Here is a 16,334-nt window from a genome sequence, read left to right as displayed (position 1 = left end):
ATCCGGTGTCAGCTGAAGCAGTCTGCGCTGCCGGATAACTGTTTATGCGATGGCCCCGACATACAGGCCATCGTATGTTGAAATGATCGTATATCGGGGCCATCGTAGGTCGGGGAGTCACTGTATTCAATTGTCTATATGGCACATATAATCATAGTTGTTGGAACACAAAGAAATATTTGCATGGTGGTCATTGTTTAGACATTACAGTATAGTCCTGTGCTGTGATTCGTTCAAGGATTTACAAAGAATGACATCCCAATGAAATGGAAACTTACATTGGAAAATGGTGTCCTGGAGGGCTGTTCTGAGAAGATGTTAGGAAGATGTTAGGAATCTGTCACAGAAACATCTGGTCTAGTTTAGAGGTGGTCCTCCCAAAGAGTTAGAGTTGTGTAGCCTAATGATATATGCACATGTGGTAGCCCTGGGGGGTGTAGGGTAGTTGGGATGTTGTAGTAGATAAGGGGTTAATGTTAACCCTATAGTTCGTGACGCCAGGCTGAGGGCTAGTATGCTGAGATAATTCTCCGGCCTATCGCCGCCCTTCCCAGAAACGATAGGTGCATGTAATAAAATGACTGAAGGTCCACAAGGTACTTGAATAAATTTTACTTAAGTGCTTGCAGTACATCCAATGAACAATGACAGTCTCAGACAAACAGTCTTTATATATCTCAATGACTGACAATTGTTGCGGACCTTGAATGATATTAAAAGTCTCTGAATTTAGGGTAGTTATTGCAGATCCGTCCGGATATAGGGGATAGATAAGGTCTGGTGATCTTGCAGAGTGCGTGGTCATTGATACACTCAGAAATTAGAAGTTATCGTCCGTCGCCGCAAGGTTCAGGCCTAGACTCACTGATCTCAGCAGCGCAGATGCTTCTTGCTTGCTAGCACAGGAACAAGAGAGATCCTTACTGCTTGGCTGCGCAGGAACAAGAGAGCGAGAACATGGCCACCGCTCCCTTATATGGGCAGGGGGCGGGGCTAATTTTGTCTTAATATCCGTCATTCACTGTTACACAGTGTGATGGGATTGACTACGTCACAGGGACCTCCAAAGGTCCTCAAGCAGAAATACCATAGAGTTCACCAAACCACGTGACCCTCAGGTCCTACTACGCTATGGCCAGGTAATTAACTATTTATTTACATTTATACAATCTGATACGTCCAAATCTTAAGTGGTTACTGGACAGTTACCAACTGGATGAGAGGTGACTAGGGGTGAACTAGACAATTGGGACACCGACGTCCTAGGGACTCTGGCTATGGGGACCCACAATAAAAGGTACCAGATAGGATACGGTACCGGGACACCACACACATAGCTGCATCATCTCTGTTCAGGAGCCATATTGTTTAGGTGAAGGATGTGCATTCATGTTAGTCTATCCTATATTTTTATGTACACGCACATGACAGATCCCACATGATCACTGTTTGAAGGCAGCTGAATTGTTATTATCTGGTAACTGGTCATAATCTAAAGCTTACAAAATAATTATCCATGTCTAGTCGGACATAGAACAGTTCCTGCTTGGGTGCTACTGATCATTTTCAACCCTCCCTTCACTTCTTCTTACTACTTTCTTTTTCCCTTGGAGAAAAGACATGACTACCACAATTATTAGAAATCGGATTATCATTTTACCTTTTTTTTAATTTCTTTATGGTTTTGATTCATTCATTTTCTGCCACCATAAAGTATAATGATGTTTTCTTCTTCTCCTATTGTCCACTAAAAATGTTTAGCTATACAACTGTTTCATAAAAACACCATTTGAAAAAGAAAGAAAAAGTGAACAGTCCTTAGTAAGTTGGTGATTTTCTCCTGTCTATTACTGTTAAAGGGGTACTCTGCCCTTTGACATCTTATCCCCTATCTACACCCCCCTCCCATAGACCGTGGGCGCAAAGTCACAAGCCTCCGATGCCACAGCCAGTGCTCTACATGAACGTCGGGTGCTGCAGGAAGATCGAAGGGGGGGGGGGGGAGGGGGGGGTACTGGACCCCCCCGATCAGACATCTTAGACGGTATCCTAGGGACTAAGGGATACCCTAGGGGGATAAGATGTTTAGGGGTGGAGTACCTCTTTAATCTGCCAGTGATTGAAGATGCTGTGGAACCTTCCATTGGGCCCACCCGAGTACTTGTAAAGAACAATACAAAGATAGAGGGATGGTTTTAAAAAGGGAGTAAGGGGGTGTCTGGTTTTCAACCCCAATTAAAATGAATGGCTTTAATATCTGGCTACACTTATGTTTATTTAATAAAGATTACTCAGATACTTTTCTCAAAGTGACATCTATCAACAAGTCAGAGTAATGCTGGTACATAATATCAACACATTCATTTCATTACATATGAGCTATTTCTTTTTTTAATTACATATTTCTTTATTGTGTAACAAAAACATACATGTCACAGACCAGTCATTCTAATTTGAAAAATCAAACAACTTGTATTCCTCAACCCCCAAAACATTGCCTGAATGGATGAATATATATCTAGAGTAAATCAAGTCTCTTTCTCTATTTGTGAAGACAGAGCAGCGGGTGAGGAGCACATTCTAAGAATCATAAATGGTACCTAAAATAACAGTTTTAGTATTAGCTTTTTATTTTCCACTATTTCTGATGAATCTTCCAAAATGCCTTATGTTATTTTTGAAGCATGGTTCCTAGTTCATAATAAATCCTTCTAAATAAACTGTATGTCAGAGCAAGTTCAAATCACATGGAGAAAATGCGTCTCATGAGAAATTTTTACATATGATTATAAGGCTATGTTCACATACCAGAATTTCTGCACGGAATTCTGCATGAAAATTCTGCCTGAATTTATAGCCCATACAATTCAGTGGAATTCCGTTGTCCCATTTACACAGCAGAGTTTTCACTGCATAATTTTAACGCAGAATTCCCTGCAGAAATTCTGCTGTGTGAACATAGCCTTACTGGTGTGTGTGAGAAGTAATCCTTTTAGGACCCTTCCGTATCCTTCCTCTGGTGAGTTCACTCTATGCGAATGCATCGCGAAACTAACCCAGTCTGCCAGTGCTGTCAAAAAGTCATGAAAACAACTACCTCTCCCTCAAACACCTCAGAGGAGAAAGGCAGAGCGGACACCAAGTGGTTCTGGGAGACTGTAAATTGTGGAATACAAGTATATTCATTTTGGACTACCCTTAAACTATTCTGTTGGATGTTAACCTAGATAGAAACAGGGTTCTCATGTGCAAAATAATGTGACTTTAAAGGAAGAAGTTGTTTAGCACAATGTACCAAGTGGGTCCAGCTCCAGTATTCTTGGAGACTGATTTTTATGTGAATTTGCACAATTTAAAGAGAACCTGACAGCTATTTAACCCGCACTGAGTTATAGTGTGGGTGTATAGCTGTAAAGAGAAGTGTAACTTACATGTTTATGTTGCATATGAAGTTCTGCCCGTTAAAAGCTCCTTGCTATAGAGCTTCAGCAAGCACTGGAAACGGGGACAACGTCACTTCTGGGGGCGCGTCTGTTATGGAGTGCAGCGTTAGGAATTGCTAGGTAGCGTCCTGTACACTATAGGCGCTGACAGCAACGTGTTTTAGTAAACAAAGGGTATTTAACCATAAAAGCTGGCACATGCGGGAAACGGAGGAAAAATATTGGAAGAAGGCGTGACTAATGGCAATAGTGATGTGTAGGGAGCTGAGGTTATGACAATGGGACGGAGAAAAATGAAGAAATAGTGTCTAAGAGGGCAGCATGAGGGGCTGGCTAATAATTATAGACGGGGGGGAGATATAAACAATAACAGGGGGGGTATGGTAAAGAGTAATAAAAGATGGACTGAAACCCATCAACAAGAGAGACATTGAGTGTTGTTAACAAAATGGTCACATAGTACCCCAATAAGAGGGTGGGGGGGAAACAGGTTTTAAATGTACAGATGGGGGGACAATATTAGATAACACATATAAGGGAGCTTTTAAAGATAGCAGGCAAAACTGAGTTTCATTAAGGCCAAGGGGTGTTTGTGTGCGGAGGTGGTAGATCCACCAAGTCTCCTTTTATAGGATCAGTTTATCCCAGTCTCCTTCACTCCCGGTCACCCCTAAGTTTAAAATTTGTGGGGATCGAATTGGTCAGACCTCCAGTGCGGGGAGGAGACTGGGATAAACCGCTGTGTGACTTTTTGTGTATCCCTGGACTGAGGCTTCTTACTTAGGGGGTCTGTGGGGATTGATTTTACTCACTGCAGCCAGAACACTGTTGTCTATGCATTTTCTCGCATCACCAGCATCAAGGACTAAATTATAATGAACAACCAATTTAGTGCTTAAGGTGTGCCTAAAATGTAACTTATTTTAAATTACTAAAATATCCTAAAGTAACATGCCTGTGTAACCAACACCAAATAAAATCCTGTGTTATATAGTGTGGTCTCTTTTTACAACAAAAGGCACAAGTTAGGCTCTCTTGGGCCTTGCCAGCCCACCTATGCCAAAAAGAAACACAAAGGGTACCACCAACGTGTTTCTATCACTTATTTGTTAGTGGCGTCATTAGGGAGGTTCAAACAAAGGTTTCGTATTATAACAATTTAAGATGACCACAGAGCTCAGTAAAGGTACATAATCAAGGCTAATACATAGTTAATAGGTTGAAAAAAGACCAGAGTCCATCAAGTTCAACCTATATCCCTAATGAGTCCCTACTGAGTTGATCCAGAGGAAGGCAAAAAACCCTAGAGGTAAAAATTCCTTCCCAACTCCAAATACGGAAGTCAGAATAAATCCCTGGATCTATGTTCTGTCCCTATAAATCTAGTATCCATAACCAGCAATGTTATTACTCTCCAAAAATGCATCCAGACCCCTTTTGAATTCTTTTACAGAATTCCCCATGATCACCTCCTCTGGAAGAGAGTTCCACAGTCTCACTGCTCTTACAGTAAAAAACCTCTGTCTGTGCTGGTGTAGAAACCTTCTTTCCTCCTGACGTAGAGGATGCCCCCTTGTTATAGATACAGTCCTGGGTATAAATAGATCATGGGAGAGATCTCTGTACTGTCCCCTGATATATTTATACATAGTTATTAGGTTTCCCCTAAGCCTTCTTTTTTCTAAACTAAATAACCCTAATTCTGATAATCTTTCTGGGTACTGTAGTCCTCCCATTCCCCGTGTTACCCTGGTTCCCCGTCCTTGAACCCTCTCCAGCTCCACTATATCTTTCTTGTACACTGGTGCCCAGTACTGTACACAGTATTCTATGTGTGGTCTGACAAGTGATTTGTACAGTGGTAGAATTATTTCCTTGTCATGGGCATCTATGCCCCTATTGATGCACCCCATGATTTTATTTGCCTTGGCAGCAGCTGCCAGACACTGGTCACTACAGCAAAATTTACTAAGACTCCCAAGTCCTTTTCCACGTCAGTCGTCCCAAGTGTGCTGTAGACAAAAGGTTCTGTCCCTTCAGATCCAGTATGATGCCATATTAGCCAAATACAGCTGCCAATTCAACGGATATGTAGAGCGAAGAGAACCTTTTTTTCTACAGGATACCTGGCTGTGTATTTTTGTTCCATATAGGACTCTAGAGGGAAAGCTTTTCCCTCCACAGTGGGCTCATTTTCTATGGCTTAAACATATAACTGTCATTAGCTGTGATTATGTACCTTTACTGAATTCTGTGGTCATCTTAAATTGGTATATTATGAAATCTTTGTTTGAACCTCCCTGATGACGCCACTAGCAAATAAGTGGTAGAAACGCGTCAGTAGTACCCTTTGTGTTTCTTTTTGGCGTAGGTGGGCTGGCAGGGCCCAGCAGAGCCTAAATTGCACCTTTTGTTGTAATAATATTAAGAAGAGACCACACTATATAACACAGGATTTTAATTGGTGTTAGTTACACAGGCACGTTATTTTAGGATATTTTAGTAATTTAATAAAAGTTTAATTTTAGGCACACCTTGAGCACTTAATTGGTTGTTCATTATTATTTACTACTTGTATGGTTACCTGGTTGTACATTTATTATTTTTGGGATTTTCGGTTGCTGTTTGGATTTTGATTGTCTCCAGTAAGTTATGTTTTAAGTAAGTATCTATCTGGGAATCATTTCTGCACTGATACTGTGATTTGGATAGGTTTTAATCCGCTTTGTTCTATGAATTTCAGTGCAGCCAGGCAGTAGGGAAAGCAAGTCAAAGGCTTGGCTGCAAAGCTGGAGGTATAACACTTAGGAAAATAGATATTGTGATCCTGCTGTATAAAGCCCTAGTTAGAACACATCTTGAATAGTGGCCCTCATTTACTATTCTAAACCCGACTTGTTTTGTCAGGTTTTTTTGGCGCATCTTTGTCTGCGACATGTCACAGACATCGTGCGCCAGTCTGCGACACGATGCGACATTTTTTCCTGACGGACCCGATGTGGATTCTCCCAAACCCGAAAAAGGGGCGTAACCCGACATTTCTGAGCTTTCCCACGTATTTATGAAGCTTTCCAACCCGAATTTGTTCAATTGTTGTGGATTTTTTCCCGACAACTCAGAGTAGTTGGAAACCAAAACCAACAAAATCCAGTGCGACAAACAGGGTGCGACATAATAATAAATACCAGGGGAAAAAAACAATCGGGTAAGAAAGCAACATAGACTTACAACCCGTTTTTCTAAGTAAATGAGGTCCAGTATGTTCAGTTTTGGAAATGGCTTAAAAAAATGTTGGAAGGTCTTAAAGAGGTATTACGGTTTGAGAAAATTTTAAATAAGATTATAACCCCAAGATATATAGCAAATTGATATCACAAACTGTAGTGGCTTCAGCATATTTTTGCATTTTTCACCCCTGACAGGAAGTTGTATAGTTCTTTCATATTCAATGTGGTATTGTCTCTAGCTCCCTGGCTCCTCCCGTTCTCTCTAAATAAAACATAATCCTTTGCTGTTTAGGAGGCTTAGCTTGATCTTGTCTCTAAGCTCTAGCCCTGCCCCCTGAGTGACCACCTCTGACCAGCCCCTACAGCCTACACCACCACCTCCCTGTCATATACACATAAATCTTTATTAGGACATTTAGATGTATTTAGGGTATAGCTGTGTTCAGAGTGTTTTTTTTTGCAAAGTTATTACAAAAAAATTCCGAAATTGCTGTCAAAATGGTTTATTTTACTAATATTTGTATAATGACTGTAAAACTAGGCAATTTTTACATTAATTGGTGCAGCAGGTGTTGCAACCTCTCTGATTATGCAATAGTCTGCTGTGACATAAGATGTTCTGCAGCAGCTCTGGGCACGGAACTACAGGAGTACAGTGGGAGGGAGTAGGCAGGGTAGGAGGACTTTGATGAAGACCTGGGGAAAAGCAATGCATTCTGGGAATTGTAGTACTAAGCAACTGCTCAACCAGAAGGTGCAGGATAAAGACCTACAAAACAAATTCATTTTTGGTGGTTTCAGAACTGGGGCACACAGGCAAGCAATGCCATATATTTTTGCAGCATTGAATTTTTTACCTGGAGTCAGAGTACCCCTTTAAGTATAAAACTTGTCAGCAGAGAACTTAATCTGTGTACCTGGAGGAAAGAAGGGACATGATTAATACCTTGAAATATGTTAAAGGATTAAATAAGGTACTGGGAAAAATCATAAAAAAAAAAAGTAAAAACAAGAACAGGAGGCAAATTATGAGGTTTGTCGTGGGAACATCTGAAGCAATGTCAGTAAATATATATATATATATATATATATATATATACACACACAAACACAGAACATAGATCAAACAAGCTTACAGGAATTGTGGTTAAACAATTAGCAATAAGTTGGGTTAAAAATGTAAACATGCCTGAAATACATATATAAATCCTAAAAAATAAAAAGGAAATAATAAAAAGACACACTAGAAAGACCTGTTTATTCTGCGGTTGATCTTCAATATTTCTCTCTTACAGTAACACTTATTATAGGATTGCTGTGGGGCAGGAGAGATGTCTACATGCCATCTGGGCTCTGGCAAAATGTTGGCATTAAAAACAGTCAATTCTTTGAAGTAGAAACTGTTTCCAGGGTAGAAAGTCACAGCCAACTTGCCTACAGTATTGAATGTTGGTTTGACCAAATGCATGAAAAACACAGAAAAATTAATTAAGATTTATTAAATAGTTTCATTTTCAATCCAAACATTTTCCTTTGTTTTAAAAAACATTCTAAAAATTCCCTTATAGCACTATATTTAAATGAACCCTGCAGGAAACGGGGTTGAATGGCCTTAAAGGGTAGTGAATGACATCTGTCTTAGATGTTTCATGAATTCCTGTCACATCTAACATACCCCTAGGCCTTGGAGGTACGGTATAACATTGTACTGCTATATAGTATAATTGCAACAAGACACGTTTATTAATTTCCTCCAGGCTTAAGTGTTGTCTGGTTTAGAAAATATCTAGGTGAAAAAATTATAATTTATAAATAGGGGTTATGAAATTAGACCCATTGCAGGCAACATGCCTCCTTTTCTTTAAAGGGAATCTGTCAGCTGTATCTGCTGCTAAAAGCATAGCTGTTAGGGTATAAAAGCAAACTTACCTCTCCTGGAGCTGAAGGTTGATGCTATACTTATAAAATTGCCTAATCATTTCTCAGTTAAAGGGGTACTCCATTGGAAACATCTTATCCCCTATTCAAAGGATAAGATGTTAGATTGCGGGGGTCCCGCCGCACCCATCATTCAGTGCATGGAGCAAACTCTACTCGGTGCAAGAAGACTGGCGATGCAAGCCACCACGCCGCTTCCATTCACTTCTATGGGAGGAGGCATGACGGCTATGTACTAGTCATGAATGGAGGGGGCATGGTGTGACACCACAAGCGCAGAAGCTGCAAGCTTCCATGTACATTTTTCTGTAAAAATGACACACTCTCTTTATTCTGTAGGTCCATAAGATTAAAATGATACCCTACTTATATAGGTTTGATTTTGTCGCACTTCTGGAAAAAAATCATAACTACATGCAGGAAAATGTATATGTTTAAAATTGTCATTTTCTGACCCTCTATAACTTTTTAATTTTTCCACGTACAGGGCGGTATGAGGGCTAATTTTTTGCACCGTGATCTGAAGTTTTTATCGGTACCATTTTTGTATTGATGGGACTTTCTAATTGCTTTTTATTCATTTTTTTCATGATATAAAAAGTGACCAAAAATACCCTATTTTGGACTTTTGAATTTTTTTGCGCATCCGCCATTGACAGTGCGGTTTAGTTAAGGCATATTTTTTTTATAGTTCGGACATTTCCTCATGCGGCGATACCATATATGTTTATTTTTATTACGATTTCATATTTTTTATATGGAATTTGGGAAAACGGGGGTAATTTATGCTTTTAATAAGGAATTGGTTAATGGGTGTCTTTTTAAACTATTTATTCAACTTTTTTTTTTACACTTTTAGTCCCCTTAGGGGACTTTTAGGAGGAATCATTATTCCTCATGCAGATCAATGTGGTTTCATAGAACCACAATGATCTGCGGGCTCTGCGCTCGATTGATAAAGCCTGGTTCTGCCAGGGACTAAAGGGACGTTTAAACCGTCCCTTGTGGTCCAGTGGGGTGGATCATCCTTAGAGGGCAACCAGTTAATTAAGTGCTGCTTAAAATGTTTGAATACTTATGTCAATGCAAAGCACAAACAGAACCCGGATTCCTTGCTAAGGGTACGTTCACACATACAGGATCCTGCGCAGATTTGATGCGCAGGATTTGTAACTGCAGATTAGAAGCGGTGCTCAGTCATTTAGTTTACATTGAAATCTGCAGCAGAAAATCCTGCACATCAAATCTGCATACATGTGAACGTTCCCTAGGGATGAAATGGCCCCAGTCCATAGCAGTCCAGTTTTCTCATTCACAAAACCATTGAAGACAAAGGTGATGGTGGCTAGCTGTCGATGACAGGACATGTAATACCATGACACCATATTTCCTCCAGGATACATTTCTGGCAAAGAAGGTGGTGTGCAATGAATCTGCCACCTGTGTCTGGATGGTGGCAATTCATCAAAACAACTATCCTGCTTCTCTCTGTTCAGTGATGTGCCACTTCTTAAAATGGGAGATGTATCAAAATCTGTGCAGAGTAAAAGTCGACCAGTTGCCCATAGCAACCAGTTAGATCCTTTTTTCATTTTTAGGAGCCTTGTTAAAAGTAGAAGAAGCAATCTGATTGGTTGCTATGGGCACTTGGTCAACTTTTCCTCTACCCAAGCACTTTTACGCCCTCTTGTGGCAATACCCACTGTCTAATCAGACCACTCATGTAACCATTTACATATCTGTCTAAGGTAGAACTGCATGCTGAGTTTAACAGAAAGTAACTAACAAAAAGTTATTGTCCAAAGCAGCCGACCTTCAAAGCAATATTTCTGCTTTTCCGGGCACTTTGTTCTATTTAAGAAGCACGGTTTAGTATAGTTAAGGATCTCTCAGTAGAAGGTCATGAAAGCTTTAGATAATCCATCATATGCTATTGCTACAATTTGATACTGCCATTGCATTTAATGTAAACTTGACTTCACCATTCCGCTAAAAGATTATACTTCTAGCACTGCAGTTTTGTAAAACAGTTACACAATGAATATAGTTAGTATATTTGCTCAGGGCCTAAAATAATCTACTTTTCACCAGCAACCCATTTATGAGAAACAATGAAATGTGGGATACAGTGAAATACTAATATTACATGTCTTATTCATCTTTACTCTAGCAATCGTATAATGTAAATGTGCATTGTAAGGCTGGGGCTGCATGTCGAATTTTGCTGGCTATGACAGGGGTTGGACAACCAAAGTTCCCATTGAGTGGATAATGGTGAATCACAGCAATTACAAAGATAAGTAGATGGGATCACACTGCAACCCAAAAGTGGCAGCATCCAAAATTAATTTCTTGGAACTCTTGCAATGCCACTTGTGGGTTGCAACGTGGTCCCATTCAATGACCTTAGGTGTATCTCAATCCTGCAGAGCAGGGAGAGGTGGGGGAGGGAGGTAGGAGGCTTGCATGCTGCAGCTCAGCACCGCATGACTCTTAAGCTTGGAGGGAAAACATGATTTCACTCACGATTTTACATCTTTGCCTTTAGCTAAGAGACAGGTATCATATGTTGTATCTACCATTCAGCCTGCAGCTCTGAGCATGATTTAATGCTGACAGATTAATGCTATTTCTATGCAGAGAACATACAGCTCTTCATCAGAAATATAGAACTTCAATGGCTACATATAAAGTTACCTTTTTAAATCAGCAGCTAAAATATGGACTGCAATTAAAGATCAGATATTATTTAATGTGCTATTGTCAAGAACATGTATGTATATATTTCTAAAGGGAACCTTACATCATTTTCATGCTGCCTGAACCTTGTTTCATTAGTGGTGGTCCCTGATGGCTTCTGCCAGCCCCACTAGCCTTAATTGATAAATCCCTCCCTATATTCCTGGTGGGATGAGGAAAAGCTACTATGGACCACCAAGATGACTTAGGGTTTGAGCTCCATGACAATTAATAGTCAGCTCACTGCCATGAAACATTAATAAAAAGCACATCGGCACGTTACAATGGTAGAATCAATTAGTAGATATACATTGGATCATTAAGATAGTTAAGTCGTGAGGAAAATCTACTGTCCAGTTTTAGTATCCAGAATGCTTTACAAATGAATACCATAGGATTTAGTCTTTACCGTGCTTAGGTAGCAAAGACCTTTCTATGCCCAAAAAAATCACCATTGTGCTCCTCCACAAAATGTTTAGTAGGATCCAATATAGTCCAGTCTACAATAATGTTTCTAGATGTGTAAGGAGAAATATGTAACAAAATGCTAATTTTTACCTTTCATGTGGAGCAACCAATGTATTGCAACTCAAAAAACTCAACAAAAATGTGTACGCTTTATGTACTTACATATGTATTGTTTAATCTGTGTGAAATGACAACTGAGGTTTTGATAAGGATTGGAGCTGGAGACTTCCACCTCCCTTTGCTGTACCTTACAAAAAAAAAATATATATATATATATACTGTAGGTATAAGATTTTATTTTGTATTCATCGTGGTGGGTTTTCTATTGCTGGTTATTGTGGTTACCTTTTTACATGAGTGACAAATGTATCAAAACCACAACATTTTAGTGAGATTGGTGGATACAATCACTTCATTTAGCAACAATATCACTTTTTACACCACAGTACTATGGTATTTATGCAAAAATGTCAATTTAAATAGCCTACTATAGACCTATTCATCTGGCAGCTGTTACAGTAAGACTTTCATGTTGTATTTTCCTAGTCACTTACGGAGATTTATCTAAGAAGATTAGTAAGACTAGCTTAGTGTAAGCTTTTGGAAAGTACTTCATTCAGCTCTCCAGACTTTAACCTTCTGTTCAGCAGACAACACACACTTTCTAGGAAACTTGTGGCTGATCATTGTTATTACAAGATCATCTTCTGCAGGCATACGGAGGAATATAATATGGTATGTGTGTAGAAATGATGGTGCAGGTTCCTCTTCTGATTATGGAAGTATTTTAAGCTTTGTAAATATCTAGTAGTTTAAAGGACTTTTAAGGTGAGAAATAATAGTTTGCAATTCCAGTTCTCAATGCACTTATATTGGCAACCATGTTGGCGCTTAAGCGGTACTCCGCTGCTCAGCGTTTGGAACAAACTGTTCCGAATACTGGAGCTGGGAGCTCGTGATGTCATAAATGACTTCACGCCTCGCCCCCTCAATGCAAGTCTATGACAGTCGTCACACCCCCTTCCCATAGACTTGCATTGAGGGGGCGGGACGTTACGTGGGGGGCAGGGCGATGATGTCACGAGCTCCCGGCGCCGGCCCCAGAGTTTGGAACAGTTCGTTACAAATGTTGAGCAGCAAAGTACCCCTTTATACAAGGTACAAAAGATTGACTATGTACTATGGTTGAATTTACACCTCTGTCAGTGTATCCACCAGTATAATTTCCTGACTGCATATGCTAATAAGTCTATAGACTTAAGTGGGCAAATTTTGAAACAGTGCGTCCTCGTGGTGTCATGTTTTAGTTGCTTTACCTTTGCTAGTTAAAGTGTCCTTGCCATTTGGTCTAAGTTGCACTAGAAGGGCTCTATTACAAGTCTTTGGAGCCTATCTAGTACAACTGTATGGAGATCACAGCGAGCTGGAGAGTAAAGCACATACTTGTGCTCTACTCTCTGCTCATTCTAATGATTGGTGGGGGTCTCAGCACTGAGACCCAAACCAATCAAAACTTTCTCCTGACTCTCTGACTGTCCAACTGCCACAGAGTAAAATCTACAACAGCTGAAAGCTGGCATAGATTTCTGCTATTATTTATAGCAAAGCTCTGGAATAATTTACAGTAAATATGTCAAGCCTTAAAGGCCCCACCCCTACTGCTATGTTCTGGCAACTTTTATGCTATGACCATCATTACATTGAAAAGGTCACAATTTTTTGTGCAAAACAAGCCAAAAATAAATCCCCTTTGTGAGTCTGGCAACATATTAATAGCAAGTGTGGTTCTAATACACTCTCTACTCAATAGTACCCTACCCCTAACACAGTGCAGGGTAGGAGGAAAGAGCTGCTGGGTTATGTATGATGAAGGCCTGGTTGTGAAGCAATTGCAAAAAGCAAATAACTGCGGCTGCTATCATTATAATAGCAATTGAGTAGAACAGACCTCCCAAAGTAAAGGCAGGATCAAAGAGGCGCTGGGAATCTTCTTAGTAAAAAGGAACTTTAATACCCATCATGCAACGTGTCATGCAACATGTTTCACGGAACTGCCGCTTCATCAGGTCCACTGGGGTATCTAAAATAGGGGAATGGAAGAGTATCGGTCCCGTGGTCCCGAGAAAAAAAGAAGTACTTCTATGGGCGCTCACCTCCGTCACAGATGTAGTCCGTCACAGGTATGTGGATGTTTCCAAGAACTTGGTGAAATAAAACCGCTTTACACGGATGTATTTAGAAAATAAAAAGAAGGTTTATTCCTTTAGCATGCAATACAGCAACGCGTTTCGAGGGGCGGGGACCCCCTCTTCCCAGGCTAGCCTGACGAAGAGGGGGTCCCTGCCCCTCGAAACGCGTTGCTGTATTACATGCTGAAGGAATAAACCTTCTTTTTATTTTCTAAATACATCCGTGTCCAAGCGGTTTTATTTCACCAAGTTCTTGGAAACATCCACATACCTGTGACGGACTACATCTGTGACGGAGGTAAGCGCCCATAGAAGCACTTCTTTTTTTCTCGGGACCACGGGACCGATACTCTTCCATTCAAGTGACCGTCCTCCGCCGGTGAGAACGGGTCTAGTGCCGGCTGCACTCCTCCAATCTGCGTCCCCCAGAATAGTGGGAAACAAGCGTCTACTGGTGTTGTGCCCACGGTACAACACAGAAAGGTGAGCAAACCTAACATATCAACCTAAAACACTAATCTGGAACGGCTGTTCCCCCCCCTTCTTTGGAGCCGACATCCATTTTTAATTTAATTATTTTCTTATACACTCAGATTATCTATTTTTTTACTACGCTTAGATGCGCATTGTGTCTCCTCTGTATTTTTCTATATATTTCTGTTAAAATAGGGGAATGCTTTATTTAGCCCCCCCCCCCCTTCCACAAAGGTCACCTAATTCCACAAAGAGTTCATACCAATCTATAAAAAACTCCAGGTAAGGACTACAAAGGAAAAATATATATTTTAGCATGTCTTCTGGTGAAATGAGAGTTTATAACAAATACTATATTGTTAATAGATGGTATAAATTTAAAGCCTTAAAAGTGTCAATTAAAATGGCACCTGGCAGCAAAAAAGTGATGTAAGAATTATGTGAAAAAAGTCATGAAAGAAATACTAAAGATGCAATTAGAGGGGTTAAAGGGTCAATTTAAATATTTTTTTTTTGACGCTCAGAAACTAGACTGTTGTGTATATCAGAAAGTTATACAGCTCTGTATATCTGTAAAGAGTACCTATCTACTCTCTATATAGAAAACCTAATTACACCCCATGTGACATATCCTCTTTGTATGTTACCGTTTCAAATTTTAGTTGGGTTCTCCTCCCACCTATCGGAGCTGTCACCGGTACTTGCTATGTAGACTTAATATACAGCATTAATAACAGAAGTCACAGTGGAATAATGACAGACAAAAGTTCTGTTAAATGAAAAACACAATTCTTTATTAGCCCTCTGTGCCTCTATGTTTCAAACCCTTTAAATCCTGAAAGTTAACCTATCCTGTAAATTAGAAAGGATATTTACAGCTTTCCCAGTTATCAGCAGTTTCTTTCTGTGGACCCCGGCCAATTACTTGATGCACTCATGTAAAACTAATCCCGAATAAGTGCTTTATAAATAATAAAATTGTAGTTATTCCAGGGTGTCCAAAACCATTACATATAGGCCAAACACATGACTCTCAAGCAGATTACAGATCCGTGTGAGAATAAGAGGCAGAAACTCCAAAGTTCTTATAAGGAAAACATTATACAATAGGCTTGCTTGTCCTGAATCTCATTCAATATTGATTCCGCAGCTGGTTACTGCTCTCTTGCATGTCTGTGATAAGACTGTCCATTGCGTTCACATCATCAGCTAGTTCTGCACATACCGCACCAGTGGCCACATCTGTGAAAAGTTGCTATGAAAAGAGATACAAAATGGTCAAAAGTCAGAGGTCACCATAGACATGTGAAACGTAAGTCTTTATAAGAATAAAATTAAACAGTTTCGGTAAAGGGGTAGTCCTGCTTCTCAAAATGTATATTTTACAAATAAATAAACCCCTAAACTTAACTAGCACTGGTCTCACAGCAGCTTTGTATCTTCTTGGTCTACCCCTCTTGGGGCTCACCTCTTTACCTGATTCAGAGACAAGTTCTCAGAGCAGGACCTGCCTGCTCAGCCAATCACTGGCCACAGCATTGTGCAATCTTCAGCCAGTGATTGGCTGTGCAGCCAGGTTCTGCTCTGAGAACTTGTCTCTGAATCAGGTAAAGAGGTGAGCGGAAGGCGACAAGAAAAATAATAATTGAAGGTAAAGCAAGACCAGTTAGTGGGTATTATAGTTTTAGTTTTTTCCTAATTTTGAGAGGTCTCAGCATTATGTATATATTTTTTTAAAGAGTTGTAATATCCCTCTAATAATAAGCATGAAACTGTATTCTCTATCTTGGGAAAGGAAAGCATGTTACAGAAATATATTTATATGATTTAGAGCATTCCATACCACTTGATTGACT

At 39.9% G+C, this 16,334-nt stretch overlaps 1 protein-coding gene across 1 annotated transcript in view; it reads right to left on the bottom strand.

Moving 5' to 3' along the window:
* Window positions 1-15,251: 15,251 nt before the first annotated feature.
* TTC27 (tetratricopeptide repeat domain 27) overlaps window positions 15,252-16,334 on the bottom strand; it is a 367,717-nt gene continuing 366,634 nt past the window's right edge. Inside the window, exon 21 of the mRNA XM_056567404.1 lies at window positions 15,252-15,733. Coding sequence (XP_056423379.1) covers window positions 15,611-15,733 — 123 coding nt within the window. The 3' untranslated portion in view covers window positions 15,252-15,610. The remainder of the gene's footprint in view (window positions 15,734-16,334) is intronic.

This window comes from Hyla sarda, chromosome 3 (genome assembly GCF_029499605.1).
Source record: "Hyla sarda isolate aHylSar1 chromosome 3, aHylSar1.hap1, whole genome shotgun sequence".
NCBI classification, from domain to species: domain Eukaryota; kingdom Metazoa; phylum Chordata; class Amphibia; order Anura; family Hylidae; genus Hyla; species Hyla sarda.
Note: the sequence above shows the minus strand (reverse complement) of the source record. Positions and strands in the feature narration are given on the sequence as shown.